The 27,538-nt window shown below is 48.5% G+C and overlaps 1 protein-coding gene across 5 annotated transcripts; it reads right to left on the bottom strand.

The window, feature by feature from the left end:
• Positions 1–15,396: 15,396 nt before the first annotated feature.
• FXYD5 (FXYD domain containing ion transport regulator 5) lies at positions 15,397–27,206 on the bottom strand. 5 transcript variants are annotated; one of them, XM_061174192.1, is made up of 10 exons: positions 27,071–27,199; positions 26,434–26,549; positions 26,283–26,343; positions 24,395–24,475; positions 23,590–23,643; positions 22,167–22,265; positions 19,453–19,521; positions 18,155–18,184; positions 18,001–18,075; positions 15,397–15,716 (listed from the first exon to the last, which is right to left on the bottom strand). In XM_061174192.1, the coding sequence occupies exons 3-10, from the start codon at positions 26,341–26,343 to the stop codon at positions 15,667–15,669; spliced, it is 519 nt and encodes a 172-aa protein (XP_061030175.1). In that variant the 5' UTR covers positions 26,434–26,549; positions 27,071–27,199; the 3' UTR covers positions 15,397–15,666. The 5 variants fall into 5 exon arrangements, with proteins under 5 accessions (XP_061030175.1, XP_061030178.1, XP_061030176.1 ...); XM_061174195.1 differs by lacking the exon at positions 19,453–19,521 and having other exon boundaries at positions 27,071–27,206; XM_061174193.1 differs by lacking the exon at positions 26,434–26,549 and having other exon boundaries at positions 27,071–27,200.
• Positions 27,207–27,538: the final 332 nt, after the last annotated feature.

Here is a 27,538-nt window from a genome sequence, read left to right as displayed (position 1 = left end):
GTCCCTTTTACCTGCTCAATCTGCCTCTATGTTGACCTCATTCTCAGGCTGATTCCTCCCTGCTGAGGGAAACAATGGCCCCCAGCAACTCCAGGATCAGATCCTATCAGCTGAGGAACCGAGACAAAATAACAACAAAGGTTCCAGAATTGTCTCATTGGCCCAGCTTAACCATGCACCCATCGCAGAAACAATGACAGTGGCCAGGGGTACAATTTATTAGGCACGGTGCATATGCCCATTCCTGGATCTAGGAAAGGGGGTCACACCCCAAACTCTAGGAGCTGAACATGTGGGCAAGTGTTCCCCAAAGGAAAATATGGGTTCTCTTACCCAAAGAGGAGAGAATGGTTACTGGGCAGGGGGAAGCAAAAGATATCCCCTACAGTCAAATAGATATCTGCTTGGAGGGCTCAAGGGCGTGAATTTATCCACCTTTCTTGCTTCCTTGAACCATATAAGGAAAGTGAGCCACCGAGGCTTGCCTCTTGGAAAGGAAGGTGTCGGGAGTGAAAGATTCTCTTTCTTGCTCCCTCTTTTCTCAATCTTCCTCCTACAGTCTCCTCTTTCCAGACTTTGAATCTGGTATTCCTCCTTTCTTCCCTGTGAGACTTGTGAGACTTCATCCTCCTATTTTTTTTTTTTTTTTCTTTTGGATCAAGGCTTCAGTCAGATGCTAATAGAAGCTCTCCTCTGGCCAGCTCTCCTACTCCCGATGGGTCATGCCCACGTTCCAGGTTCTGGTTCTGAAATAATAAGAATTTGGTGAGTGTATCAGGATTCAACCAGAGAAGCAGGACCACTAGGATATGTCTATAGAGAGGTAAATAGCTATGAAGGGACTTGTACCTGGGTTTGATCTTATGTAATCTGGGGAGCTGGTGAAACAGTCTCTGTCAGGGTGTTGTCTCTGAGTCTGATGCTCTAACTTGAAGTCCACAGGGCAGGCAGTCAGGAAGGGAAGATGGATGTAAGATCGATGAGAGTTAAAAATAAGCTGGAACACAGAGCCCAAGCTGGACTCCATGAGGCTGGACTGAACCCCTTGTCAGTTCTTGTTGCCTCTGATGACCTTGGTGGCGTGGGTGTCCTGCTGGAGCCAGGGCGCTTCACCATGGGGCTAAACACACCTGGCCCAGGAGGTGGAGAAGCTGAAGAAGGATTGGTGGGGGGGGGGGGGCGGGGGGGTGAAGGTGGAGCAATGGCAGGACTAATGAAGTGAGCCAGCAGAAAAGAGAAAGCATTATGAGCTACTAAATGGCTGCTACTTCCCCCCTCCCTGAATCTCTCCTGGTTAAGAATCCGCCTGCCAATGCAGGCAACACGGGTTCGAGCCCTGGTCTGGGAAGATCCCACATGCCGCGGAGCAACTAAGCCCGTGTGCCACAACTACTGAGTCTGCGCCCTAGAGCCCGCAAGCCACAACTACTGAGCCCGCGAGCCACAACCACTGAAGCCCGCGCGCCTAGAGCCCATGCTCTGCAACAAGAGAAGCCACCACAACGAGAAGGCCACGCACCCCAGTGAAGAGTAGCCCCCGCTCGCCGCAACTAGAGAAAGCCTGCGCACAGCAATGAAGACCCCACGCAGCCAAAAATAAATAAATAAAATAAATTAATTTTAAAAAGAAAAAAAAGAATCTCTCCTGTAGCTCAACATAATTGGAAGCATCCCGAAAAGGGAATTCGGGGAAATGTAGTTCAATCTAAGTGAGTCAAACCATTACAAAGCCACCACAGTACTCCCCTTGTCAACTTGCACATACACACCTCCTTAAACCATACTTAATCTCCAAATAGAGTAACAAAGTCATGCTTTTACCTAAAATTAACCACAATTTACCATCCAAGACTTCCCCTGGTAGTTGTGAGCCAGAGTTCCAAATTAGTTCCATCAGACAGACCCTGCCAGTACAATGTTGTCTAGATGGGGAGACAGACATTCCTGCTGTTTCATCCATCATCTTCCAAGAATGCTCCTGAGGTTTCTTTTTGGGGTGATGAAAATGTTCTAAAATTGAGTGTGGTGGTGGTTGTACATATCTCTGAATACACTAAAAATTATTATTTTGTTGTTTTTTAAAAAATTTTATTGAAGTATAGTTGATTTCCAATGTTGTGTTAGTTTCAGGTGTACAGCACAGTGATTCAGATAGATAGATATATATATGTACATATATATACACACACACACATATATATATACATATTCTTTTTCAGATTCTTTTCCCTTATAGGTTATTATTAAATATTGAGTATAGTTCCCTGTGCTATCCAGTAGGTCCTTGTTGGTTATCTATTTTATATATAGTAGTGTTATATTAAAAATCTTGACTTGTATACTTTAAAGATGTGAATTGTATGACAAGTGAATTATATTACAATAAAACCGTTACCAAAAAAAAAAAAGAACAAAGTGTTGCTCTTTCCATGAAGGAAGCAGTTCAATGTAATCAATCAGCCATGGTCCACCTGGTTGATCCTCTTGAGGAATGAATGGTGTCGTAGCAGGGATTCAGTTTTGGTCTCCGCTGCTGGCAGATGGGGCACGTATCAGTGGCAGGAGCCAGGTCAGCCTTGGCGAGTGGAAGTTCTTGTTGCTGAGCCTGTGTACAACCTCCATCACTGCCACCTTGGCCACACTGTTTATGAACTTATTGGGCAAATACAGGAGTCATTGGAGAAAGTGGTTGACTGGTGTCCACAGAGTGGGTTACCCTAAAGTAAACCACAGTGTGGGTTATTCCTAAAATTTTATTTTCCGAGGTCACTCTTTGTTGAGCATTCACACGGGACACAAATATCTTCCCATTCTGTAGAGATCTATCCACATACCTCTTCCCCAGACTCTGTAGCAGTCTCTGACCATCTAGCCGAGAACCATTAGTCCCAACACGTGAATTGATGTAGAGCCATATTTCTGGACATCTCTTCTTCCAATCAAAATGGACAACCAGATGCACTGCTCAAATTTCTGTCCACTGGGAAAATTTCCCTTTACCCCAGTCCTTCGGGGATGTCCCAGAATGGGGCTATAGTGATATGGCTGTCCAGTTTTAGGTGGTGCCTGCATGTCCTGCAGAACTATATGTAAACCAGGTCTGAGTTTTTTCTTCCTCATTCAGCTGGTCACAGGGAACTCCCCATGAGCCATCCGTCTTGTTTGAGAGACAGAAGACAATGAATCACGAATAAGGGATCTGGACATCCGAGCAACTTCCTCATGCAAACTACCTGTGCTTCAGGACCTGCTAGAGCCCAGTCTTGCATAAACCACTTCCACGGAGTGCTGCTGTGCGTGCCCAATGTTATGGCTTGTTGGGTCAGACAACACAGAGATAATGATGGGTAGTTCAGATTGCATGGTATCTTGGTGCCCGTGGTAAAGCGTTCAGTCTCTACTAAAGCCCAGTAGAAAGCCAAAAATTATTTCTCAAAAGTAGAGTAATTATTTTCAAAGAATGACATAACTTTCTTTCAAATCCTAGTGGTCTACGCAGTGATTCCCCAGCTGGGGGCTGCCATAGTCTCCAACAGCATCCCTATCTACCACTGACACATCAAGCACCATCATATCAGCCTGAATCTGTGGCAGAACTTTCTCTTGTTCTGGATCCTACTCAAAACTGGCAGCTTTTCAGGTCGCTCAGTAAATGAATCACAGCACATGAGGTGTGTGTTGTTTCCAAAATCCAAAGGGGCTCCCCAGGTCTGTGCCTCTCTCTGAACGTTAGGAGGGGCCGAGTGCAGCAACTCTTCCTTCCCCATCAACATGCCTCGAATCACTGGACCCCAAGAACTTTCAGTGAGGTGACAGACCCCTGAACTTTTGTGGGTGGGATTGGTTTCCCATCCTCTGGCATGCAACTGTCTTACAAATGTGTCTAAAGGGGTTGCTACTTCTTGCTCATCAGATCCAATCATCATAATATCATCAATGCAGCATGAGGTCCTGTGGAAAAGGAAGGTAAGGTTAATCCTTAACTTAAACCATATTATGACACAGGGCTGTTAAACCATATTATGACACAGGGCTGAAGCACTGATATACCCCTGAGGGGGGGACAGGGAAGGTGTATTGCTGGCTTTGCCAGCTGAAAAGAAACTTCTTCTGATGTCCTTTACTAACAGATATAGATTAAAAAGCATTTTCCAGATCGATAAGTACATACCAGGTCCCAGAAGATGTGTTGATGGCTCCAGCAACAAAACCCCCTTTGGAACAGCAGCTGCAATTGGAGTCACCACCTGATTAAGTTTATGATGAGTCACTGTCATTCTTCAATGACCCATTTATCTTCTTCACTGGCCAAATAGGCAAGTTGAACGGGGTTGCAGTAGGAATCACTACCCTTGCATCTTTCAAGTCCTTAATGGTGACACCAATCTCTGCAATCCCTCCAACAATGTGGTATTGCCTTTGGTTTAGTATTTTCATAGGTAGAGAGAGTTCTAGTGGCTCCTACTTGGCTTTTCCTATGATAAAATCCCTCATCCATGGGTCAGGGAACCAATGTTGGGATTCTTCTAGTTGCTCAAGATGTCTATTTCAATGATGCATTTCAGCATTGACGAAATATCCAGAAGGTGTATTCAGGGACCGATTAGGCCTTTTGTGAGACAGATCTTCCCCAAAACTCCATTGATCACCTGACCTCCATAGCCCTACTCTGACTAGTGAACCACAGTGATGTTTTGGAATTCCAGGAATTAGAGTCAGTTCAGACGCTGTGTCCAGTAATCCTTGGAAAGTCTATTTCCCTTTCCCCTTTGCACAATCACCGGGTGAATGGCCACAAGTCTCTTTGGAGAAGCCTGGGAGGAAGATTAACAGCATACTTTTTTGGCAGTGTAACAGGGTCCTTCCTCAAGGAACCTGGCCTCTCCTTTAATCAAGGGCTCAAGCCTGGGAAGTGACTGAGGGTCCATGACTCTCTGTTTTGAGCATTCTGGTCAGGCTTCCATTCGCCAGACCCAGAACTCATTCGCTTATTCAGATCAAGCAAGACTTCAGTAGGCTCCCCGTCTACTGCCATGGTAAACTAGTGAATGCTAAAGATCTCTGTGAGTCACACTACACTCATTACTGTTTTGGCTTCACTATCCACTATGGTAACCATGCCCATCTTATCTTTGGCATATGAGTGCCACCAGGATCCCTGCCACCTCTGGGTTCCAGCATGCCTATTGCATTTAGAGATCCCAATTAATCGTAGCCATTTCCACTAGAATTTCTGACCTACAAAGAAGCGCCGTCACAGAGGTCTTCAAGGATGCTCAGACTCTCCCTCATGAATTTATTTCTGATAGCTACGGTGAAAATTGCATCCCCCTGACCCTCCTGGTGAAGGAGGGGTCGGCAAACTGCAGCCCAGCGGCCAAATCTAGCCCTCAGGGCTGTTTTTGTATGGCCCACGGGCTAAAAGGGGTTTTTACATTTTTAATGGAAATTAAAATCAAAAGAAGAATATTTTGTGCCACTTAAAAAAATGACATGAACTGCAAATTTCAGTGTTCGTAAATAAACTTGTATTGGAACACAGCCATGCTCATTCATTTACAGATGGTCTTTGGCTGCTTTCCCGCTATGACGGGAGAATTGAATAGTCACAACTGACACTGGCCTGTGAAACCTAAAATGTGTACTCTCTGGCCTTTTACAGAAAAAGTTTGCTGACTCATGCTCTGCAGGTTACCAAGGAACTTCTGACATTTCCACCCAGGATAGGCCACCTTTGGGAACATACATCAGTCAAATAACCAAGCAAACTGTCAGAGCCATTCCTAGCCCCTCTACCTCAACCACTGAATCCAGAATCTCTGTTTAGGGGACCAATGTCAATAAATTTGGCCTGGCCCACTTTATATTCTTCCACCTTGATTCATCACTCTTAAGACCCATTTCCATACATATGCCCCAGTTTTCTCTTGATATAAATTGGCAAACAGAAATTGGCAATTGTTTTGATATTATATCACACCTCTTCATGGGTCATGTTTTGTACCTCAGCCTTTGGTTTCTGTTGAGACTTGAGTCTAGTTATAGGTGTTGGAAGCAAGAAAAGGGCGTAGGAGTAGGTTCTGAGGAGGATCCGCAGTGCCTTGCAGGGAAAGTGCCTTGGGGAGGCCACCATAGCAGGGGTGCAGCCTGCTGCTTTGGGCAAAGAAGATGGCAGAATTTAGGGGTTTGAGGTCCCCAGCCTTATTAGAATCTCCTCATACATCCTAATCCCAATTTTCAGGATCCTAGTCCTTCCCAATCAATGCCCTAACTTTAACAAAAAAGACCCCATGAGGTTGGAAGTTCAATTTGTGTTGTAATTCAGCCACTCACAGGATCGGACTTTGCGCTTGGTCTTCAGAACTCTTGGCCCGGTGACCATGAGAAATAAGTTTCTTTCAGTGTAGTCACAGAAGCTTTCGAGTCCCTTATACAGGTCTTGACTGGGAATTTAAAGCTCTGAGCTCATCATTTTCTTTCCCCCATGTTTTCCAGCACAGTTAGAAACAATCAACCAATCCAGCACACTCCTTCGTTTTACTGAAATGTTCCATGGAAGTAAATGCTTAGTCACCCAGAACCTTGCCTCCTATAGAACTGATTCAGGAAGCTACAGGTAATGACCTGAGTAACTGTTCTGCCACTTCATGCTATGGATTATCAGTGCCCCCTTTACCGCTGGAAACAGGGTCATTAATGACTTCAAATCTGATTAGATCAGAGAACCAATTCCAGAAAAAAACCAAAACTCATCCTTAAGAGTCTGTTCTGGGCTTCCCTGGTGGCGCAGTGGTTGAGAATCTGCCTGCCAATGCAGGAGACACGGGTTCGAGCCCTGGTCTGGGAAGATCCCACATGCCGCGGAGCAACTAGGCCCGTGAACCACAATTACTGAGCCTGCGCGTCTGGAGCCTGTGCTCCACAACAAGAGAGGCCGCGATAATGAGAGGCCCGCGCACCGCGATGAAGAGTGGCCCCCACTTGCCACAACTAGAGAAAGCCCTCGCACAGAAACGAAGACCCAACACAGCCATAAATAAATAAATAAATAAATAAAATAAACCCAAAGTTTAAAAAAAAAAAAAAAAAAAAGAGTCTGTTCTTCTAAGAGTCTATCCACTCTTAGACTTAATTCTATATCAGCAAAGCAGAACCACTGATACACACACACACACACATACACACACACACACACGCACACGATTTGTTACAGGGATTTGACCTTTCCCCATTGTGGGAGCTGGGTACGCTGTCTCTGTAAGCCTGTTGTCTCTGTACTTGATGCTGGAACTTGAAATCCACAGGGCAGAAGTCAGGAAGGGCAGACGGATGTAAAGCCAGGGAGAGCAAGAACAATCTGGAAGCCACGAGGGTGGACTGAACCCCATCATTCTTTATTTTTTTAAAATTTATTTTATTAAAGTATAGCTGATTTACAAAGTTGTGTTAATTTCTGCTGTACAGCAAAGTGACTCAGTAATACATATATATTCTTTTTCATATTCTTTTCCATTATGGTTTATCACAGGATATTGAATATAGTTCCCTGTGCTATACAGTAGGACTTTGTTGTTTATCCAGTCTATATATAATAGTTTGCATCTGCTAATCCCAAACTCCCAACCTTCCCTCCCTCACCCCCCTCCCCTTTGGCAACCACAAGTCTGTTCTCTATGTCTGTGAGTCTATTTCTGTTTTGTAGATAAGTTCATTTGAGTCATATTTTAGATCCCACATATAAGTGATATCATATGGTGTCTTTCTCTTTCTGACTTACTTCACTTAGTATGATAATCTCTAGGTCCATCCATGTTGCTGCAAATGGCATTATTTCATTTTTCTTTATGGTTGAGTAATACTCCATTGTATATATACCACATCTTGTTTATCCATTCATCTGTCGATGGGCATTTAGGCTGCTTCCATGTCTTGGCTATTGTAAATTGTGCTGCTATGAACATTAGGGTGCATGTTATCTTTTCAAATTATAGTTTTGTTCAGGTATATGCCCAGGAGTGGGATTGCTGGACCATATGGCAGCTCTATTTTTAGTTTTTTGAGGAACCTCCATACTGTTTTCCATAGAGGCTGCACCAATTTACGTTCCCACCAACAGTGTAGGAAGTGAACCCCGTCATTCTTGTCACCTTTGACCTTGGTGGTGCAGGTGTCCAGCGGAGTGAGGGTCCCGATCACAGGGCTAAGCACGCACCTGGCCCAGGAGCTGGAGAGGCTGAAGATGGATCCAGGGGGAGCTGGAGCATTTACAGGCCCGGCTGTTGCCTGACGCCAACGAGATGAGTGGGCAGGTAAGTGACAACCGGTGTGAGCCACGGAACAGCTGTTGCTCTAATCTCCCCCCAGCAACCCTCCCGCTAGAACATCTCTCGTGGCCCACCCTACCCAGAAGCACACGGGGAAGGGGAGGACTCTGGGAAATGTAGGTTAACCTCCCCAAGTGGACTCATCACAAAGCCACTCATAGGGCGTTTCAAATCCTGTTTAATCTCCCACCAGCAGGAGCCGGAGTTCGTTCACTCACCAGACTCTTCAGAAGCAGCACCCCTGCCTGGAACAAGCATTTGGAGGACGCTCCCGACGCCCCGAGAAAAGCACAATGTAGTCTCATATGAGCAAAGCAGATTTCTTCCGGTTACTGTGATTTGGCCTGAATTCTTCCAGAACAAGGACATTGTCAGTATTGTACTCAGGAGCCTGGCTGCATGACAAGAACCACTGCATTAGCTATTGGCAAGAAATCTCGTCCCTGATGTAAGAGTGGAGGAAGAGGCTTCAGTTCAGACTACACAGCAGAAAAAGGTGTCGTGCTAGAAGGGGTTTGCGCAGCAGATAAGAGCCTTTGGGGAGCCCTGGGGCACTAGTGGCCAGGTTTCTGAGTGTCTTTTCCAAGTCTGAGATCCAGTGTTGCTGTCCCCTGGAGGTCTCAGCAGACTCCAGTCTTAAGAATTACCTTCTCTTCTTGTATTTGAATAAAAATTGCTTGAGCTCCCATCCCTTGACTTGGGAGAAGCTCAGCATCCTCCTCACCACATCCACAAATTCCTCCAGGCTATCGTTTTCCCTGGTGGTATTCAGAGTGTTGTAGACTCAGCCAAAAGACTACATTTCCCAGTTTCTTTTTGCAGATAGGAGTGGCCAGTCAGAAGTAAGTAGAAGTCTTTGGGAGGGGATCCTGAAAAGTCTCTTTAAAAGGAGCTGACTCATCAGTGGCGAGTGGGCAAATAAGTGACAACCAATGCGAGCCAGAAAATGGCTGTTGCTCTAATATCCATCCAGCAACCCTCCCACTAGAATGTCTTTCGTGGCCCACCCTAACCAGAAGCACACGGGGAAGGGGAGGACTCTGGGAAATGTACGTTAACCTCGCCAAGTGGTTAACCCTGCCTTTTTCTTTTGCTCTTGCTTTTTCCCCTGGAATGTGGCATGATGGCTGAGGCTCCTGCAGCCATTTTGTGACCTTGAGGATTAGAGCCACATTCTAAGGATGGCAGAGCAGTAAGTCAGTAGGAGCCTGGTCCCTCATGACATCAAGGAACCCCTTCCCCAGCCTTGGACTACATGCTTCAGAGTTCTGTTATGTGAGAGAGAAATAAATCACCTTGCTTACATCACTGTTGTTTCTGGCTTATGTCTCTTGCAGTTGAATATGGTTTCTGCTTCCAGAATTCTTGCTATGTGAGATAATAAACTTCCTTTGCGGCAAGCTATATTACTGTTCACCAATATCCAGTTCCCTCCCTATAAGAAGGTTGTAGTTTCCTGCTCTCTTGAACTCAACTGTAGCCATGTGATTTCCTTTGGCCAATGAAATCTGAGCAGAAGTAGTAAGTGTCCCTTCCCGGCAGAGGCTACAAGAGTCAGTATGTGTTTCATCTTATTTTCTTTTCTTTCTGTCAGTGATAAGCAGGAATATTTCTGTAATAGCTTCTCCATCATCTTAGGTCACATCATAGCTCTTGGCTGACCCATGATGGACATGCAGTGTGAGTGAGAAACAAATCTTTGTTGTTGTAAGCCACTGAGATTTTATTGTTTATTACTGTCATATTTAAGCAAAAATGGGCTGGCTTGATACAGGGAATTAGGGACTGACAAGCTGTTTGACAAGGCTAGTGGAAAAGAAAAGAAAAGAAAAGGCTAGTGGAATGGGCTCTAGGTTAAGACTTTGCAAATGATTCCCAGAACATGACTGTAAGGGGAAACTCATTCCTCCTCCTGTGCATTTCTCCTTTACCCTCACACTACTGCCACACTCACAACGCTTCTGATACCAGATGTGGGGTTTTTTTCCCCACACCAAGCAGTTCTCTGTGACACCAGTTGGATGTCCTACAGTTCAATTCAATTCTGGCACTAACCAGAATTAGTGCAGACACCACAGGTTAAGGGCTCAATCCCACAAGACTGCCCCCCACTTCAGATGCCAATCACTAGCAGGGCCCCAAGTTACCCACAACTTGTGTCCAACTTGGTTACCATTGGAGGTTCCCATGACTCCCCCCAAACCTTGGATTTGATTGTTTCCCAGAATAGCTCACAGAACTCAGGGAAACACTTACATTGACCAGTTTATCATATAATAAAGGATGTGATAAAGGATACAGATAAACAGCCAGATGAAGAAGTTCATAAGGCAAGATCTGGAAGGGTTCTGAGCACAGGAGCCTCTGTCCCCCTGGAGTTGGGGTGCATCACCCTCCTGGTATGTAGATGTGTTCACCAACCTGGAAGTTCTCTGAACCCCATAATTTTGGGATTTTTATAGAGGTTTCTTCATCGTGTAGGCATGGTCAACCATTAACTCAATTTCCAGCCCCTCTCTCCTTCCCGGAAGGTAAGGAGTGGGGCTGAAAGTTCCAAGCTTCTAACCGTGGCTTGGTCTTTCTGGTGACCAGCCCCCATCCAGGAGCCCACCAGGCATTGCTTCATTAGAACAAAAGACACTCCTATCAGCCAGAAAATTCCAAGGGATTTAGGAGCTCCACATCAGGAACTGGGATCAGAGACCAAATATTAGAATGAAAGATGTTCCTAATGTAATTTCCTATCACTTAGGAAATTACAAGGGTTTTAGGAGCTGTGTGCCAGGAACTGGGAGCAAACCCAAATATAAATATATATATATATTTTTTTTTTTTTTTCTCATTTCACAATAACCAAACTGACCCACCTGGGGAGCTTCTCCCTCCACCCCAATCAAGAGGATCCATTGTACATGGCATCTTCAGAATCTTGTAGCTCTATCTCTGATCCAGGACCTGGAAGTCATCACAGCCCAGGACATAACTGCCCTTTTGTTTTCCATTTTGTTGTGTTTTGTGTTGAGGTATAATTCACATGTAGTAAAGTACACAAATCTTAAGTGTACAGTTTAGCCAGTTCTGACCAATATATACATTCAATTAATCTGCATCACTGTCAGGGTACAGAACATTTCAATCCTTCAAGAAAGTTCCCTCATGTCCCTTCTACATCAACCTCTTGCTCTCATAGTAAAGGCAACATAATAGTAGTAGAGGCAACTATTATCCTGACTTCTATCACCATCAATTAGTTTTGCTTATTCCAGAATTTCATATAAGTGGAATTATACAGTGTGTGCTCTCTTGTACCTGCCTCCTTTCACTCGGGATAATGCTTTTGAGATTCATTCATGTTGTCGTGTGTACCAGCAATTCTTCTTCTTATTGCTGAGTAGTACTCCATTGCACAAGTATGCCACAGTTTGTATCCACTCACCTATGCTGATGGATATTTAGATCGTTTCCTGTTCTTCGCTATTACAAATACTACTTCTATAAACACTGGTGTAGTACAAGTCTTTTCTGGACATCTGGTTTCCTTTCTCTTGGATAGATATTTAAGAATTGAACTGCTGGATCATATGCTAAGTGTACATTTACTTTTTTAAAGAATTGATAGCTTTCTAAAGTGACTGTACTGATTTACACTCCAATTTACAGCAACGTATGAAGGTTCCACTTGCTCCACATCCTCTGCAGCATTTGGTATTGTTAGTCTTTCTAATTTTAGCCATTCTGTGTGTGGTGGTGTCTCATTCTCGTTTTCATTTACTTTTTGCTCATAACTAGTGATGTTGAGCATCTTTTCATGTGTTTATTGGCCATTTAGATATCCTTTGTGTGTGTGTGCATAACTGCCTCTCAATGCCCACGAAGCTAGCGACTGGACACTGGAATGGCGCGGTCCCAAACTCATCACCTTGGCAACCCTACTTGTCAGCAGAACACAGCCAGTTGAGCAGAAAGATGATCTCTCTGGCTTTCCAATTTCATACGAGGGCCTCTAATTAGCAGAGCTGAATCCGCATCCAGAACTCCATATCAAGGGCATCTTTGAAAAACAGTATCAGCTTTTTCATCTCTACCCCATGGGAAGATGGAATGAGGGGGGAGTGGACGCCCAGCACCAGTTCCCCAGTTATGATGAAGTGGGTCAGCACTGCCCTAGTTCTGCCCCGGAGGCTGTCAGGCACGCTCGTGGGCTGGTGATTCCTCAAGTTAAGGCTGTGCTCCAGTGGTGGCATGTGAAATGGTTTTAGGCCCCAAACAATATTAACTCACATTGAATTGCATCACGAGAGTAAACTGCTTTTTGAGTATCTTTTAATCCATCAAATGATATGAGGGAGAAAGACTCTGTTTAGTAAAGAGATGGCTGGCTTTCGTGCTCAGCTCCTGGAAGGTAATCTCTAAGCCCCTGGAATGTCCTGCCTGAAAAGAGTGTCTTTCTTTACCTGGGGGACTTGGGCCAGCCTAGATAGTTTTTAACAATGGGATTGATGGTAGGGCCTTTGGGTCGCAGGTATCAGCCCCAGAGGGGCTGGAAAGTAAGGTGACCACGTGGGTGGTCAGTCATGTCTTTGTGACTGAGCTCCAATAAAAACTTTGGACACCAAAGCTTGTGGGAGCTGCCCTGGTTGGCAGTACTCCATGTGTACTGTCACACATTGTTGCCAGAAGTTAGCACCGTCCACAGCTCCACTAGGAGATGACAACTGGGGGTTTCATGTCTGGAACACTCCTGGACTCTGCCCTATGTGTCTCTTTCCTTGGCTAATTCTAATCTGGTTCCCTTCACTGTAGGGAACTGTAAAACACTGTATTTCACTGTAATAAACTGTAACTGTGAGAATAATGACTTTCAGTGAGTTCTGTGAGTCCTTTTAGTGAATTATCAAACCCAAGGGTGGTCTTGGGCACACTCAGTCTTATAGTTGGCATCAGAAGCGAGGGTGGTCTTGGGCCTCCCAAACTCTGCAGTGTCTTTGGGCAGTAAGGAAACAATCACAGCCCTGACACCTGATGCTCTCCTCCAACAGAGCAGACTCTGGCCTCCAGCTCAGAGCCCTCAGCCAGCAACTCAGTATCCAGCTCGAATGCAGTATATTTTTCTCCTTGTTTGTCTTCATTGGATTTATCTTTATGGCTATCTTCTCTCTATATCAAGCAGTACTAGGTCTCCACATATGAGTGTGCCTTTTAAAAAAATGTATTTAAGTTAAAAAGGGAGCTGATTTTTTAAAAAGTGAATAATAAAAGTACAGACAGGATGAAAATACAGCAAAAATTGTGAAGAGCATGTGTGATGATTGAAGTTTGGGAAATGCTACAGACATCTTCCACATACTCCTGTGGCCATCCAGCCAGGGGGCAAATGTGGCTGCCAGCACTTCCTGTTCTGAGAAAGAACCTTAGTTCCTTTGCTGTGACAACCTATATGCTCCCTCTCCCCAGTGCTTTTCAATATTTTTAAAAAGTGACCTGCAGTATGAAATCTGTTTTATACCATCATCATTAGGTTGAGCCACATGAAATTGTTTTTATAGGTCAAAAAAATTTGAATAGGTGACAATTTCATATTTAATTTATATTTCAATTTAATAGATATAACACATTACACATGAATATATACATATATGTGTAATATATGATATATATATATACGAATGATATTCCCTCCTGATTGGTTAGGTATCTGTTCTGATTAGTAGGTGGGGGGTGCCAATCAAAAAATATTTTTAGTATCCCCCCATATGTATATTATATATATATCATGTATGATATATATCACATAGATAGTATATATGTATTATACATAATATATGTCACATACAGACATATACAATATATTGCATAAAATATATGTGTTTGTTTCATTGAATTTATCTTTTTCGCTATCTTCTATTTATATGAAGCAGTACTGGTTTTCCATATATCATTGTGCCTTTTTTGGGGGGGTTTTTTTGGCCACGCCATGCAGCATGCAGGATCTTAGTTCCCTAGGCCAGGGATCTAACCTGTGCCCCCTGCAGTGGAAGTGTGGAGTCTTAACCACTGGGCCGCCAGGGAAGGCCCCCTCACTGTGCCTTTTAAAATATATTTATTTAAGTTAAAAAGGGAGTTCTTCTCTTAAAAAATGAATAATAATACAGGTGGGATAAAAATGTGGCAAAAAATTGAGAAAAGAATCTATCTACAATGTCATATTATTTGTGATATATTCTGATATTTTCTTTTCTATTTTATTACTTCTTTTTCTTTTTTTTTTTAATGCTACTCACAGCCCACTAAACTGATTTTGTAACCCCGGGAACAGGCTATGACCTGAAGTTTGTGAAACATTGTTATGCAACCGCCTTGAACAGGACCTTGTCTCTTGGCTTTGGCATGATGACCCTTGACCCTGAGCAGAGGTCCCCACCCCAGGCCCTGCACTTCAGAGGGCCTGCTCCCACCTCATCTGGTTGAGTCCCTCCCCACGGGCTGCAGAACCTAAGGGCTTTCAGGAAGTGCCCACAGGAGCCTGTGCCCCTTCTCAACCATGCTCTGGGCCCCCAGGACCCTGGAATTCCCCACCCAAACTACTCTGAGCCCACTCCAGGGCCTGCATGGCTTTCTTTGTGGGCACAGCCCTAAGACCAAGAGGCAACCAGGGGTGTGGAGGGACCTTGGATGTGCAGGGCGGGGTGTGCACACTCACGTGCTGAAGGGACCCAGAGTGGGAAAAAAGTGGGTCACTGTGGGCCTGGGCCCTCCATTTGTGTTTGCCCAGTTACCAGCGCTGCCTCTCAATGTCAGGGGTGAGCTGGCCCTAGACACCAGGCTCTGCACAAGGACCAAGCCAGGGGTCTCAATCTACCATGGGTGGAATCCAACACTGACCCTCTCATTGGCCAGATTCCCCTGTGGCCCGCCCCTGCCCCCATCCTTCCCGCCTCAACCAGGCTGGCTTCGTTCACTGTGGCCCCCAGCTTGGCTTTGGAGTCTGTGACTCCCTCACTTTACTCCTGGGGGCCCTGCCCCAGCCCCTGCTGCTTTCTTCCACTCCCCGGTCAGGAATGATCAGAGACCATGGGGCAAAGACCACAGTGCTTTACTTCTTGTCAGAACAGAATGGATAAATGGGGAGCCAGTCAGCCTTCAGGGAGGGCAGGGCTGGGAGAGTAGGGGGCTCAGGCCACCAGTCCCGGCTCTGGCTCCATCCACGTCCTACCTCTCAGGCTGGGCTTTGCTGACTAGTCTGTAGGTCCTTCGAGGGGAGGGAGGAGGCCAGGCACGGTGAGCCAGCGGGGACTCAGTCTCGGGGTACCCATCGGGTCATCAGCCCCCATTTCCGACGGACTCATCTGTCATGACTCCGGCATGACCGGGGCAACTGCCTACACTTGCCACCTGTAGGTGAAGGAAATGGTTCAGTCACGAGTTGGAACAGTATTGATTATTGTGATCTGGGTGCTGGAGGACGAGCTTCCCCTCGGGAGGCTCCAAGGCAACTCTGAGCAAGTGACAAGAAACTGACGGGGGAAGAGCTGGTGCAAGGGTCCGCAGGGGGGACCTCCCCCCACCCCTACACAGAGGAGCCCTAGCTTGTGTGTCATTCATGTGTTCAGCAAACATTTATTGTGCACCTACTCTGTGCCAGGCAGTGATCTAGGCACTGGGCACACAGTTGGGAGCAAGAATGGATAAAATCCCTGCCCTAGTAGAGCTTTCTAGTGGGGGAGACCGACAATGAGAAAAAGAACTAAGTCAAGTGCACATACAATGATGTGTCAGACAGTGATGCATGCTATGAAGAAAAATAAAACAAGGAAGGATGCAGGGAGACTCAGGAGCTGAGGGCATCCTCATGGCAGTGACTAGAGGGGCCTCAATGAGGAGGTGAGGGGGGAGCCACATGGACATCTGGAGGAAGGGTGTTCCAGGCATAAGGAACAGTCAGTGCAAAGGCCCTGAGGCAGAAGTAGACAGGTGGGATTAAGGGAGAGCAGGAAGGCCAGGGGGCTGGGCCAAAGCAAATGAGGGGGATCTTAGAAAACAAAGGGGACTTCAGGAAACAGCCCTCTCCCATCTCCTGGCTGCCACCCTTGCTTACACCTCCCTGTCCCTCTGGACTCACCTCCTACCCGTCTCCCGCTCACACTGCCCCAGCCACCCTGGCCTCTTCCCGTGGTTATTGCAACACGCTAAGCTCATTCCTGCGTCTGGGGCTTTGCACTTGCTGCTCTCTCTACCTGCTTTTTAAAATCATCTTTCTTATCAGAATCCATTCTGATTTTACCTCTTTAGAGGGAGTGCCTCTCCCCATCCTTCTCAATCCATCTTTATTTTCCTCCTGGTAATTCTCTTTTTCTGTATCTCTGCTCCACTCTGCTCATTAATGTGTTGAGCTGTTTATTGTCATCCCCCCACCAGCTGTGAGTTCTCCCGAGGGTGGGGACCAGGGCCCCCAGCATCACAGCACAGGCTGGGCACAGAGTAGGTGCTCACAAATGTCACTGGAACAGTTTATGGCCCCAGAGCTAACATTTAGGCTCTGCCCTCACACAGACCTGGGTCCAGTCATTCCCTGATTTTTATGTGCTGTGTGACCTTGGACAAACTTCTCAACTCTCTGAGCCTCACTTTTCCCACAGGGGAGAGAACAGGGTCTGGCACTAAGTCAGGATCTATAAGCACAAGTTGAACAACTGAGGCAACAGTGCTTGACTCCCTGATTCAACAGGATCAGACACGCATCAGCGATCTCTTTTTAATTCTGTCAGTGTTCCATCTCCCACCTTAAGGCAAAAAGCTGAGGCTGTGCCCATTTTCCTGATGAGGAAGTTGGACAAGAGAGGTCACTCATAAAACTTGGCATGGGTTGTACAGCTTAACTGAGAGCTTGCAAACTGGTTGCCCTCGTGTTTTACTTAATCTGTAACATTTTTTAAACTTCTTAAAAAATTAGTTTCTCCGCTTGTTAATCTCCCTTTGCCCCCCTTCCCCGCTCGACACTGGGCCCTGGGAGGCTGACTTGAGAGGCCGCAGCCCCCAGGCCCTGGAGGGAGAGAGGAGGGCAGGAGGAGAGAGAGGCTGAGGTATCCGATCCCCTCGACCCCTGCCCTGCTCCCTCCCGGTGGGCTTACCAGGAGGCATGGCTGGAAACCTCTCTCTGAAGCCACAGTTCCTGCCTGGGGCCCCCTCCTCCACTTCCATCTCTCATCAGGCCCTGGCGCAGCCATTACCTCTGCTCACTCATGCAGCCCGGGGCCATCAAAGCTTCCCGCTATTGCTAATCCTGGGGAGCTGCACCATCGCATTGCCCTGCCACCGCCATGTGAACAAGCGCAGGCTAGCCTGCTGGAGGAGAAGACCACCAGGTGAAGAACTGAGGTGCCCATAGAAGCAGAGCTCCCTGCTGACCCGCGGCTGACCTCAGACACATGAATAAATCCAGCTGCAACCAGAAGAACCGTCCAGCTGAGCCCAGCCTAAGTTTCCAAATTGCTGAACTGAGAACTCAGTAAATGGTTATCATCTTAAGCCACTGAACTCTGGGGAGGCTTATATGGATATGCCTCCTTTAAAACAACCTTGCTCAGGGGCCTTCAAGAACCTACCCTCCGTCAGAGTCCAAGCCAAGGCCTCCTCCCTCCCAGTCCTGATGCCCCTCCCGCCCAACCCCCGTTCTCACTGGTGAGGATGACGATGCCGGTGATGAACAGCACGGCTGCCACCAACAGCCCCCGTTTCCGGAGGGTGTCCTCGTCTGCAGAGAGAGAAATGGAGGCGTGTGGCAAGAGGGGCCTGCACCCTCCTCTCCCCACAGCCTCCCATGGGTAACTTACCATAGGAGAAGGGGTCGTCCTCGCTTGAACCTGGAGGGGACAGAAGGGAGCAAAGGTTTGTGGAGTGAATCGGTGAGTGAGAGTCAGAGTCAGAGAGGAGACACCTGGGTCTCAGCCTTGGTGCACTTAGAGCAAAACTGAAGTCCTTACTCAGCACACAGTCTGGTTCCCATCACCTCTAACCTTTTCTCCTCACTTGCCCCCCTCACTCACTGTGCTCCACCCCCTCCGCCCCCATTGGTGACCATGCAGACCCTTTCTCACCCCAGGGCCTTTGCACTGGCTGCTCCTGCTGCCTGAAGCTCCCTTCCCCAGATGTCCACATGGCTCCCCCTCAGCTCCTTCTCAGTGAGGTCTCCCTGGCCCTTTACAGAAAATACTCTCCAGTCATTCTCTCACCCTAACCCTGCTTCGTTTTTCTTTTTTTTCTTCGTTTTTCTTGATAGCAGCTTAAAACCACCTGATATATAGTTATTATGATTCTTATTTATTGTCTCTCTCTCCCCATGAAAACGTTTCCTTCATTAGGGAAGAGATTTTCGTCTGTCTCATTCACTGTTGTAGCCCTGGCACCTAGAGCAGTGCCCAGCACACAGTAAATGCTCAATGAATATTGCTTGAATGAATGAATGAACTCTCTATATGACCCGTAGGTGTATCATTTCCATCTGTTCACTGGGGTTGGCTGGACAGGAAGTGGAAGATAAGACCGGGAGGGGAAGAATCAAGGTGCCCCTACAAACCGAGCTCCCTGCTGACCCCAACCTGATCTCCAATGCACAAGTAAGTCCAGCTGAGACCAGAGAAGCACCCAGCCACACCCAGACTAAACTTCTAAACTGCAGACTTGAGAGCTACATAAATGGTTGTCATTTTTTTTTGTTTTGGTTGTGTCGGGTCTTAGTTGCGGCACGTGGGATCTTCATTGTGGCATGCAGGCTCTTTTAGTTGTGGCATGCGGGAACTAGTTCCCTCAGGGATTGAACCGGGCCCCCTGCGTTGGGAGCGCGAAGTCTTAACCCCTGGCCCACCAGGCAAGTCCCTAAATGATTGTCATTATAAGCCATTGGGTTTTTGGGTCGTCGGCATGCAGCACTCACTTATGCATTCATTCACCTATTCAGACATTTATTGTGTGCCTACCCTGTACCCACCCACAAGAACACCAGCCCTGAAGTCAGGTATTCGCCCGACACCTGTTTACTGAGCACTATTCTGGGCTGGGCAGTACTGAGGCGCTAGAAACACACAGTGAGTGGGAAATCGCCTGTGTCCAGTCTGGGAAGGGAGTTACTGACCAGTCTGCTTGAGGGCGGGGTCCGTCCTGACGTTTTTGCGTGGGAGTCGGGTCTTGGGGGGCGTGGGGCCTTGAGTGGGATCAGCAGAGAGAGCGGCCAGAAGATGGTGGAGGGCAGGAGTGAGCCGTGGAGGGAAACAAGAGACAACTGAACGTCTGCGTCCGGGAGAAGCCCCTCTGCCACGACTACTTTCAGGGCGCAGGCCAGGTATCCCCGCCTCCCACCCACACGGGCAGCCAGGAGTGGCAGGTATGGAAATACTGCAATAAGCCTGCACCCCCTGATTAGCACCAACGGCTCCGACTCCCGAGGAACCCCTGGCTCCTCTCCTAGGACCTCCCGGACCACCCCGTGATCAGGAATAAAGGGTCACATCTGTCAGAGCCAGACAGGGGCCTCCAGAACCCTGACCCAGTTACAGAGCCTGGAGATACTTGTTAGAAAACATGTTGAATTTCGCCTCTGCTCCCAGACCAAAAACACCAGAGGGTTCCTCTCTTTAAAAAAAAAAAAAAAATCAATACCCAAGGAAAGACCTGCCCCTCTGGCACTGAGAAATGTCCTCAGTCATCCCTGACTGATGCCCCAGAGTGAAGCCAGCAAGCAGAGAAGCTGCCTCATGAACTGGCTCCCCAGGCCAGCCTCAGCACCTCGTTTCCTAAATATGAACCGACAGCCAAGCATTACGAGATGTTCAGGAAACCTTTTTCCAAGAAAAGGGATAAGCCAGATCAAGGGTAAAGATGGAGGGACCACAGGAAATGTAATAAAAGGACAGCCTCAGTGGTAAGTGGTGCTCATGCACCCCCCCCCCCGCCCCGCCCTCACCCCGGCCACCCCGGTGTGAGGGAACCTGGCCTCAAATTCTGGTTCTGCCACTTTGCACTGTGTGGCCTATGGCCAGCCAAGTAACCTCTCTGGGCCTCAGTTCCCTCCCCTGTAAAATGGGGTACCGACAGCTCCTACCACATAGGGTAGTTGTCAGCAGTGAACGAGTGACCACGTGAAAGCTTAGCACAGTGTCCCGCATGGAGCAAACCCTCAGCATGTTGCTGCTATTGTCTACTTGGCTCTCACTCCTCCCTTCTTCTGGCAACAGTCCCCCTTCTTTGGGGGAAATGTTCCTGCTTCCCCAGACCATCTGGGTCTCCTATTGTAACCCAGCCACAAAGGGGAGCATGTGACCCAGTCTCACCTTTCCCTACCTTTCAAATTACAAGTAGGGCTTTAGATTGGACGCTTGGTGACGGAAGTTCTGAGCTGGCCATTTCCTTGCCAGGTGGAAAACAAGCTCCAGTGCAAGAGAGACAAAGACGAAGAAGGGACAGAGGCTCTGGGGGCGCTGGGCTCAGCAGTGCCTTTTACCACTTGGCTCCTTGACCCCCCTCGGCCCAGTTGAATTTCCATCACGTATAACCAGGAACGTGGAATACCACATAGGGTAACCCAGGTCAGCAAGGACTCAGAGTAAGTGAATCCGGAGATGTGAAGATGTTTTCTCATTTGGAAAATGTGGAAACTGCTGCTACACCCCCAAACCCCACTGTTGTACATAATAAAAAAAGCTCCCTTCCCCAAGACACCGTATTTCCATCTGTTGTAAAATTGTTTTAATAGACAGATTCTTTCAGAATGAGATGCTTTACTGCCATCACTGGGAGGCTGTAACAATGATAAAAAAATCTACAAGGAGAATGGTGTGACCTTCTAGGCAGTGCTCTTGTGCAGTGCCCAGTCTTAGCAACCGTGCATGCAACTCAGCCTGGGAGTGGCCTAATCTATAGTACTTTCCAGTGGGGGCTGCCTCTCAAATATGGATCATCACACAGGCATTAGAGACCCCCTGCTACCTTTATTTCCGCTCATCCCCCTTTCCCACGCCTCTGGTAACATTAACTCACTTGTCCTGAGGGGAGCCACCTCTTCCCTGACTTTTGGTCTATGCAGATCAGACATGGGGCACAGACTCAGGCCTGACCAGTCAGAGCTGTTCATTTCCCAGGCTCCCATTGGTCAGACATGGGCACATAACCCCAGCTGGGCCAATGAGAGTCAACTCTAGGCCTTTCAGCTAGAGACGCACTCTAGCTGCTGAGTTTGTAGCCTAAACTTAGAGCTACGGGACCACCTTTGTCACTAAGAGGGGAAAAGCCGCTTGAGAATGAAGACAACAGAGCTGAGAGAGGAAGCAAGTCAGTCGTGATGACAGAGCTTGAGCTCTTTGACCCAGCTGTGCCTGAAATTGGTGCCTCTGTACTTTACAGAGCGTATATCGCTAATACATCTTTTTTCTTTTTTTTCCAGTTGGGTTTTCTGAGTTTTGCAACTGAACAGCTCCTGCTCTAACATTAAGAAGATCTACACCAAGGAAACACCTACAGGTACATTTCCCGCACCAGCCCTTCGAAGGGATCTGAATAAAGAGGGTTCCTGAGTCTACCAAGTTTGGAAAACGCTGCAAACTAGATGCTCCCTCTTGGGATGCCTGCTACAAACAAGCTTTATTACGACTCCGAAAAGTCCCGCCAGAGAGAAACGTGCTTAACTTTAACTCAGAGTTTCCCAAATACCTTTGACCGCAAACCGAGAAAAATTTTTTGAAAAATGTATTAATTCCCCAAACGGGTGCTCTGAGAAACGTACTCAGGGAAATGCCGACCTAGATGGAGAATTAAACACAACTCATACGTTGCTGTTCTAGTCCCAGGCTCTACCTTGCGTCCAGCTCTTGTCTGTCCCCGGACCTGTTGTTAGAAGCACATCCATTTCCGTCGGTTGCTGGGTGTGGATCTCCATCTGGTTCGGGGTTGCTTCTACTCAGGTCGGAAGAGAAAGGAGGGGAGGGTGAGAAAGAAGCGAATCAGGGACCTGCAGAAAACAGCAAGGGGCCCTCTCCCCTCCTCAAGTTGGCAAAAATCAAAGACATCCATGTACAAGCGCTGCTGTGGGCATGAGACAGGGGGACTCTCTCACACGCCGCTGGTGGCGGGGCAAATCAGTGTGCCTTTGCCCCACCGTGTCATGGGTAAACTTTAGAGCCAGGTTCCTGGACCCTCACCCTAGCCGTGTCACTGACTTTCAGTGACACCTTGGGTGAGTTACTCTGAGCCTCCTGTAAAGTGAAGATAATGCTCATTTCTACCTCAGAGGGTTTGTGTGAGGATTGAATGAGTGAATGCGGGTGAAATATTTAGAACCATGACCGGCGCTTAATTTCTGCTATAAATGCTCAAGGAGGAGGGGACAGGCTTGCTCATTGTGGCACTGTGACCAATGGGAAGAACTGGAAGCAACCAAGATGCTCATCAAGATGGGCATGGCTTCATCAGCTGTGCACCGGCACCCTGCAGAATGCCACGCAGTGAAAAAGACCAACACGGATGCTTCTATAGGACTGTGGGAAGAGCTTCCAAACACATTATTGCATGGGGGAAAAAAAGCAAGTTGCTGAACAACAGTCATACAATATCCTTAAGCTCCCACAACGACACCTCCCAATTAGTATATTTTCCCCAGGTAATACACATGTGATGCAGTATCACTGGGGAACTACTCCCAATATAACACTAACGGTGGGGACCTCTCAGAGAGGGAGGAGAGAATGAGAATGGGGAGTGGATGAAGGGATTTCATCTTGCCTGCAATATTCTTTTTATTTCCAAGGAGAACGTGTCTATGTACCACTAAACATTAATGGACAAAATTGGTGAACACTTTTTGAATGATGTTATACTCCAAGAAAGAGTTAAGAAATGATTTGAAAATTCAAAAAAGGAAAAAGATAAAGAGATAAAAGAAAGAAAATGAAGGGGTTGGCATACAGGGAGTTTCTGGGGTGTCTGCAAAGCTCTATTCCTTGACCTGGGTGATGGTTACATGGGTTCAACTTAGAGTAATTTAAGTTGTACACTTACGGTTTTTATATTTTTCTATAGGCATGTTATTTTTCATGATTTCAAACCATTTTTACAAGAAGTGAATGGAGTTAGCTGGCTGCCCCATGACAAAGTAAACCAGGGGATTCAGCATTGGGGGACTGAAATGGGTAATCAAGGACCCAGAGTGTCAGAGGAAGAGGGGCAACAATGTCTGTCCCAGGCCCACCTCCCCACCCTCTGCCCCTGCCCAACTCATTACCAGCCTGCAGGGTTGAAGTCTGAGGAGTGGGCTGGAGTTCTGGGTGGACGGTGTCTGGAGTCCGGAAACAGGAAGAGAAAAGAGAGAAGATGCAGAGAAGGTGCATGGATGGAGGTACAGGGGGATTTCCATAGCAACTCAAATTTGATGTCATGGAAACGAATTAATCCAGCCATTTGCTAACTGCCCAAATGCGATGCCAGTATCTCCCTGGCCTCAGGCCCTCCCCTCCCACAGATGCCTTTTCCCCTACTCAGCACCCACCTGCCTCTGGTAAGAGCCCCCGGAACTTCCTTTGGGGAACCATCCTTCCCTGACTCTCAGTCCACTTGGTTCAATGGGCCTGGCACCAGCCCCGTTGGAAGTTAAACATGAGACCCAGGTCTGGCCAATCAGTTTTCTATCCCTGTGGCCACAATGATCAGCTCACAGGTGGGGGTGTGACCTGAGCCTGGTCAATGACACTCAGTTCTGGGACATTTGCTGGATTGGGGAAGGGGAAATTCTCTTTCCTCTGGATTCTTAGCAGGTAGGATAGACGCTCCAGGTCTCTATGGGCCATCTTGGCTCCATAAAAGGAGAATCTGCCTGAAAATGAAGCCATCACAGAGAAAACAGAACCAGGAGATGGAGACAGGTTCCTCATAGCATAATTTGAGCCTAGATGGAGCCATGCCTGAAGGTCTATCCCTGGACTTTTCAGTTACACAAATCCAAAAAATCCCGTTTGGTCCAGTTTGAGATTTTTGTTGCCATTGTTATTTGCAATGACAGGATCTTGACAGACCTGTCCCTCTTTCCTCACCAGGGGCTGGAGTCAGGGCATGAATGTTCTCAGTGACTGGGTCTGCTAGAGTAATGGATGTGGCCTCCTCCAATGTCTGTCCTGGGAAATCAAGGATGAGAAGTCAGGAAGGAGCCTCTGGTCCCCCTTCTCTCACCGACACCCCCACCCTGCCCTCCCTCCTGAAAGCTTGGGGGATAACCAGGAAGTCCTGTCTGCTGGTGGAGCAGTAGACAGATGTGTGATTGATCATCTTTGGTGGAAGTGTTTTCAGAAATGCTAATGCCCCAGCACCCTACCTGCAGCTGCCTCTCCCTGCCCATCCTTGTGGGATGAGAGAGGCAGTTTAGCCTAGGAGCCCAGGTGCTAGACTCAGCCAGGGCCCTGATCTCAAAATCTGTTCCCAATAACTTCCTTGCTGTGTGTCCTGGAGCAAGTGAAACCCCTCTCTGAGCCTCGGCTGCCTCATCTGCAAAGTGGGGATAATACTTGAATGTACTTCTCAGGACTGTAGAGAGGGTGAAAGGAGATGGAGGTGGGCAAGGTCTCCCCCACTGCTGAACATGCAGTCAGTGCTGCATAGAGCCGCTGCCCCCACCCTGGCCCAGCCTCCATCCTCTCCCTCCTGGACCATCACACAGCCTCCTCCCTGGTCTCCCTGCTCCCATCCCGCCCCCTACAGTCTGCTCCCCGTACACAGCCAGAGGGAGCCTGTGAACCCCTGAGTCAGATCAGGGCCCTCCTCTGGCTGCATCTCACTCCTAGTAAGAGCCAAAGTCCTCACCTGGCCCATAAGTCCCCCCTCCACCCGGTCCCCTGTCACCTCTCTGACCTCTCCTCTTACCACCCTGCCCCTTCCCACCCTAACCCGAACCCTAACCCGAACCCTGGCCTGCCTGCTGTCACTCACACTCTCCAGACAGCACTCGTTCCTTACATACCTGCTTGGCTTGTCCCCTCCTCTCCTTCAAGTGTCTGCCCAAATGTCACCTTCTGGTGAGGTCTTACCTGGTCACCCTATTTAAACAATCCTCATTTCTCTCCTCTGTTTTTCTCTATAGCACTTTTCACCTTCTAGCATACTATATAATTTACGGATGTGTCAGTTACTGTGTGTCTTTCCAACTAGAATGTGAGCTCCTGTTTTATGCAATTGCTGTTTCCCCAGCGCCTAGAATAGGATCTGCTCAGTGAAGGCTTGTTGAATGACTGAATGAACACAGGAAAACCATTTTATCAAAGAGAAATGGGGCAGCTTCAGTGCAGTTTGCTCTGGGTTCCAGGGTTGTAGCCCAGCCCCTCCACTCACTAGCCTCTGGCACAGGGCACTTTCCTTCACTGAGCCTCAGTTTCCTCATCTGTAAAATGGTCATGACAACAGCATCATAGAGTAGAGCTGAAGCTGAAACAAGCACCTGTCATGTAGAAAGCACCTGCAAAGGCCCACCACAGGTACTGCCTTCAGAAAACACTTCTCAGGCAAGGGTGAGACATCTCCAACTCCTGGACTGGCCCCAGCTCACCCTTTTCCCTAATCATATATCACCCGGGAATCCAAGGGAGCTGCTCTGCTGTGAGTCCGGTGTTCCTGGCTGCCAAGTAGGAAACTGACACCCATCTCCCTGCCAAATCAAACTCCGTGAGTCCTTCTTGGAGGTGAAATGGAGGATGCTCAGCAGGACAGGCCCTGGCCAGACTCGTTGGAAGCAGCCATCCAGGTCTGAGGTATCTAAACAGGGTGTAACCTTGGCCCCCTTATTGGGGCCCCCACTTCCTGGTGCCAGCTCAAGAGGGGACTAAGGACACAGGACAGAGCATCCAAATTCACCAGCCGCCCACCCAGCAACACATGCACTCGAAGTGGGGCTGGGGGCTCTGCAGCAGGGTGGAATCAAGGGCTGGGCCTTACCTCTGGTGGGGAGAATCAGGCCAACGAAGACCAGGAGACACAGGCGACCACAGGGCGACATCTATAGAGCAAGCCAGAGCTGGGGTCAGCCATGATGTCAGTGAGGCAGGCCCAGGGCAACCCCCGGGGACCCTGCAGCCCCCTTCCTTACCCTGAGCAGGCACGTCTGGCTTCAAAGACCCCTGCCAGGGTCTTTGGCTGAGGGAAGGAGGGCCAGGGGGAGGGTCTCAGAAGTGGGGATCGCCAGCAGTCACTCCCTCTTTCCCTCTGCAGGTCCCCAAAGAAAACAAGAAGCATCAGACTAAACCAGGCTTCAAGTAGCAGCCACTGCACAGGGCTGAGGCAGAGAAGCACTCAAGGGCTAGCCAGGACCGACCCTGTAGGGCAAGGGGAGGGATTTGGGGCACAGGAGTAGATCTGAGGACCTCGGTCCCTCCCTCTGGGGCAGTCCTCAGAGCAGAGGAGTCAGCTAGGAGGGGGAAAGAGGAAGAGTGAGTAATGCGCTCCTGATCTCAGAGGAAAAAGTGAGTTGGTGTTAGGGGCCTCCCTGCAGGGACAATAGAGCAGGATGCTGGGCAGATCTGGGAGGGTGAGAGGGATGGAGGCGAGCTGGGGAGACTGAGGCAGGAGGAGAGAAGCAGTGCCGCACACTGTGGTACCGGAGAGCAGGAGGGACGGTGAGCATGAATGGGGGAGCGGAAAGGCGCCCAGAAGATCGGTCTCTGCCCACCTGAGCCCGGCCCCTGGGCAGAGGGGAGCGGATGGAGGAGGATGGAGGAGAGACTCACGTCAGAGCTGGGGGTCCCGAGCCGGCAGCCTCGTGCGGAGAGGGCAGCTGCAGTGGCTGAGTCCGGGCGGAGGGTGTGGCCAGGGGAGCGCTGGCGGGCGGGCGGGGACCGAGACGGGCTCAGTCATTTCCTCTTGGGTTTCCTGGCTTCAGAGCCCGGGGTGGGAGCAGGAGGGGGAGACGTTGAGGGCTATTGGGGGGGCTGGGGTGAGAGGCTGGGCGGAGGCCTCCACCCACCCGGCCTAGGGGAGGGTGGGGGTGGGGAACAGCAGGGCGGGCAGGTCTGGGCGGGGTGGGGCTCCTGTGGGGAGGGAGCGAGAGCGGGGGAGGGGTCTACTCTGGGGTCTCGGGGATGAGAAGGGAAGGGGCAGCTGGGGGGCGGTGGCGCTGAGGGAGGGAAGGGAAGCTTGAGGGGCTCTGAGAGAGAAGGCAGCCACTGGGGCACTGGGGGTGGGGAAGGAGAGGAAGG

This window comes from Eubalaena glacialis, chromosome 18 (genome assembly GCF_028564815.1).
Source record: "Eubalaena glacialis isolate mEubGla1 chromosome 18, mEubGla1.1.hap2.+ XY, whole genome shotgun sequence".
Classification (NCBI taxonomy): domain Eukaryota; kingdom Metazoa; phylum Chordata; class Mammalia; order Artiodactyla; family Balaenidae; genus Eubalaena; species Eubalaena glacialis.
Note: the sequence above shows the minus strand (reverse complement) of the source record. Positions and strands in the feature narration are given on the sequence as shown.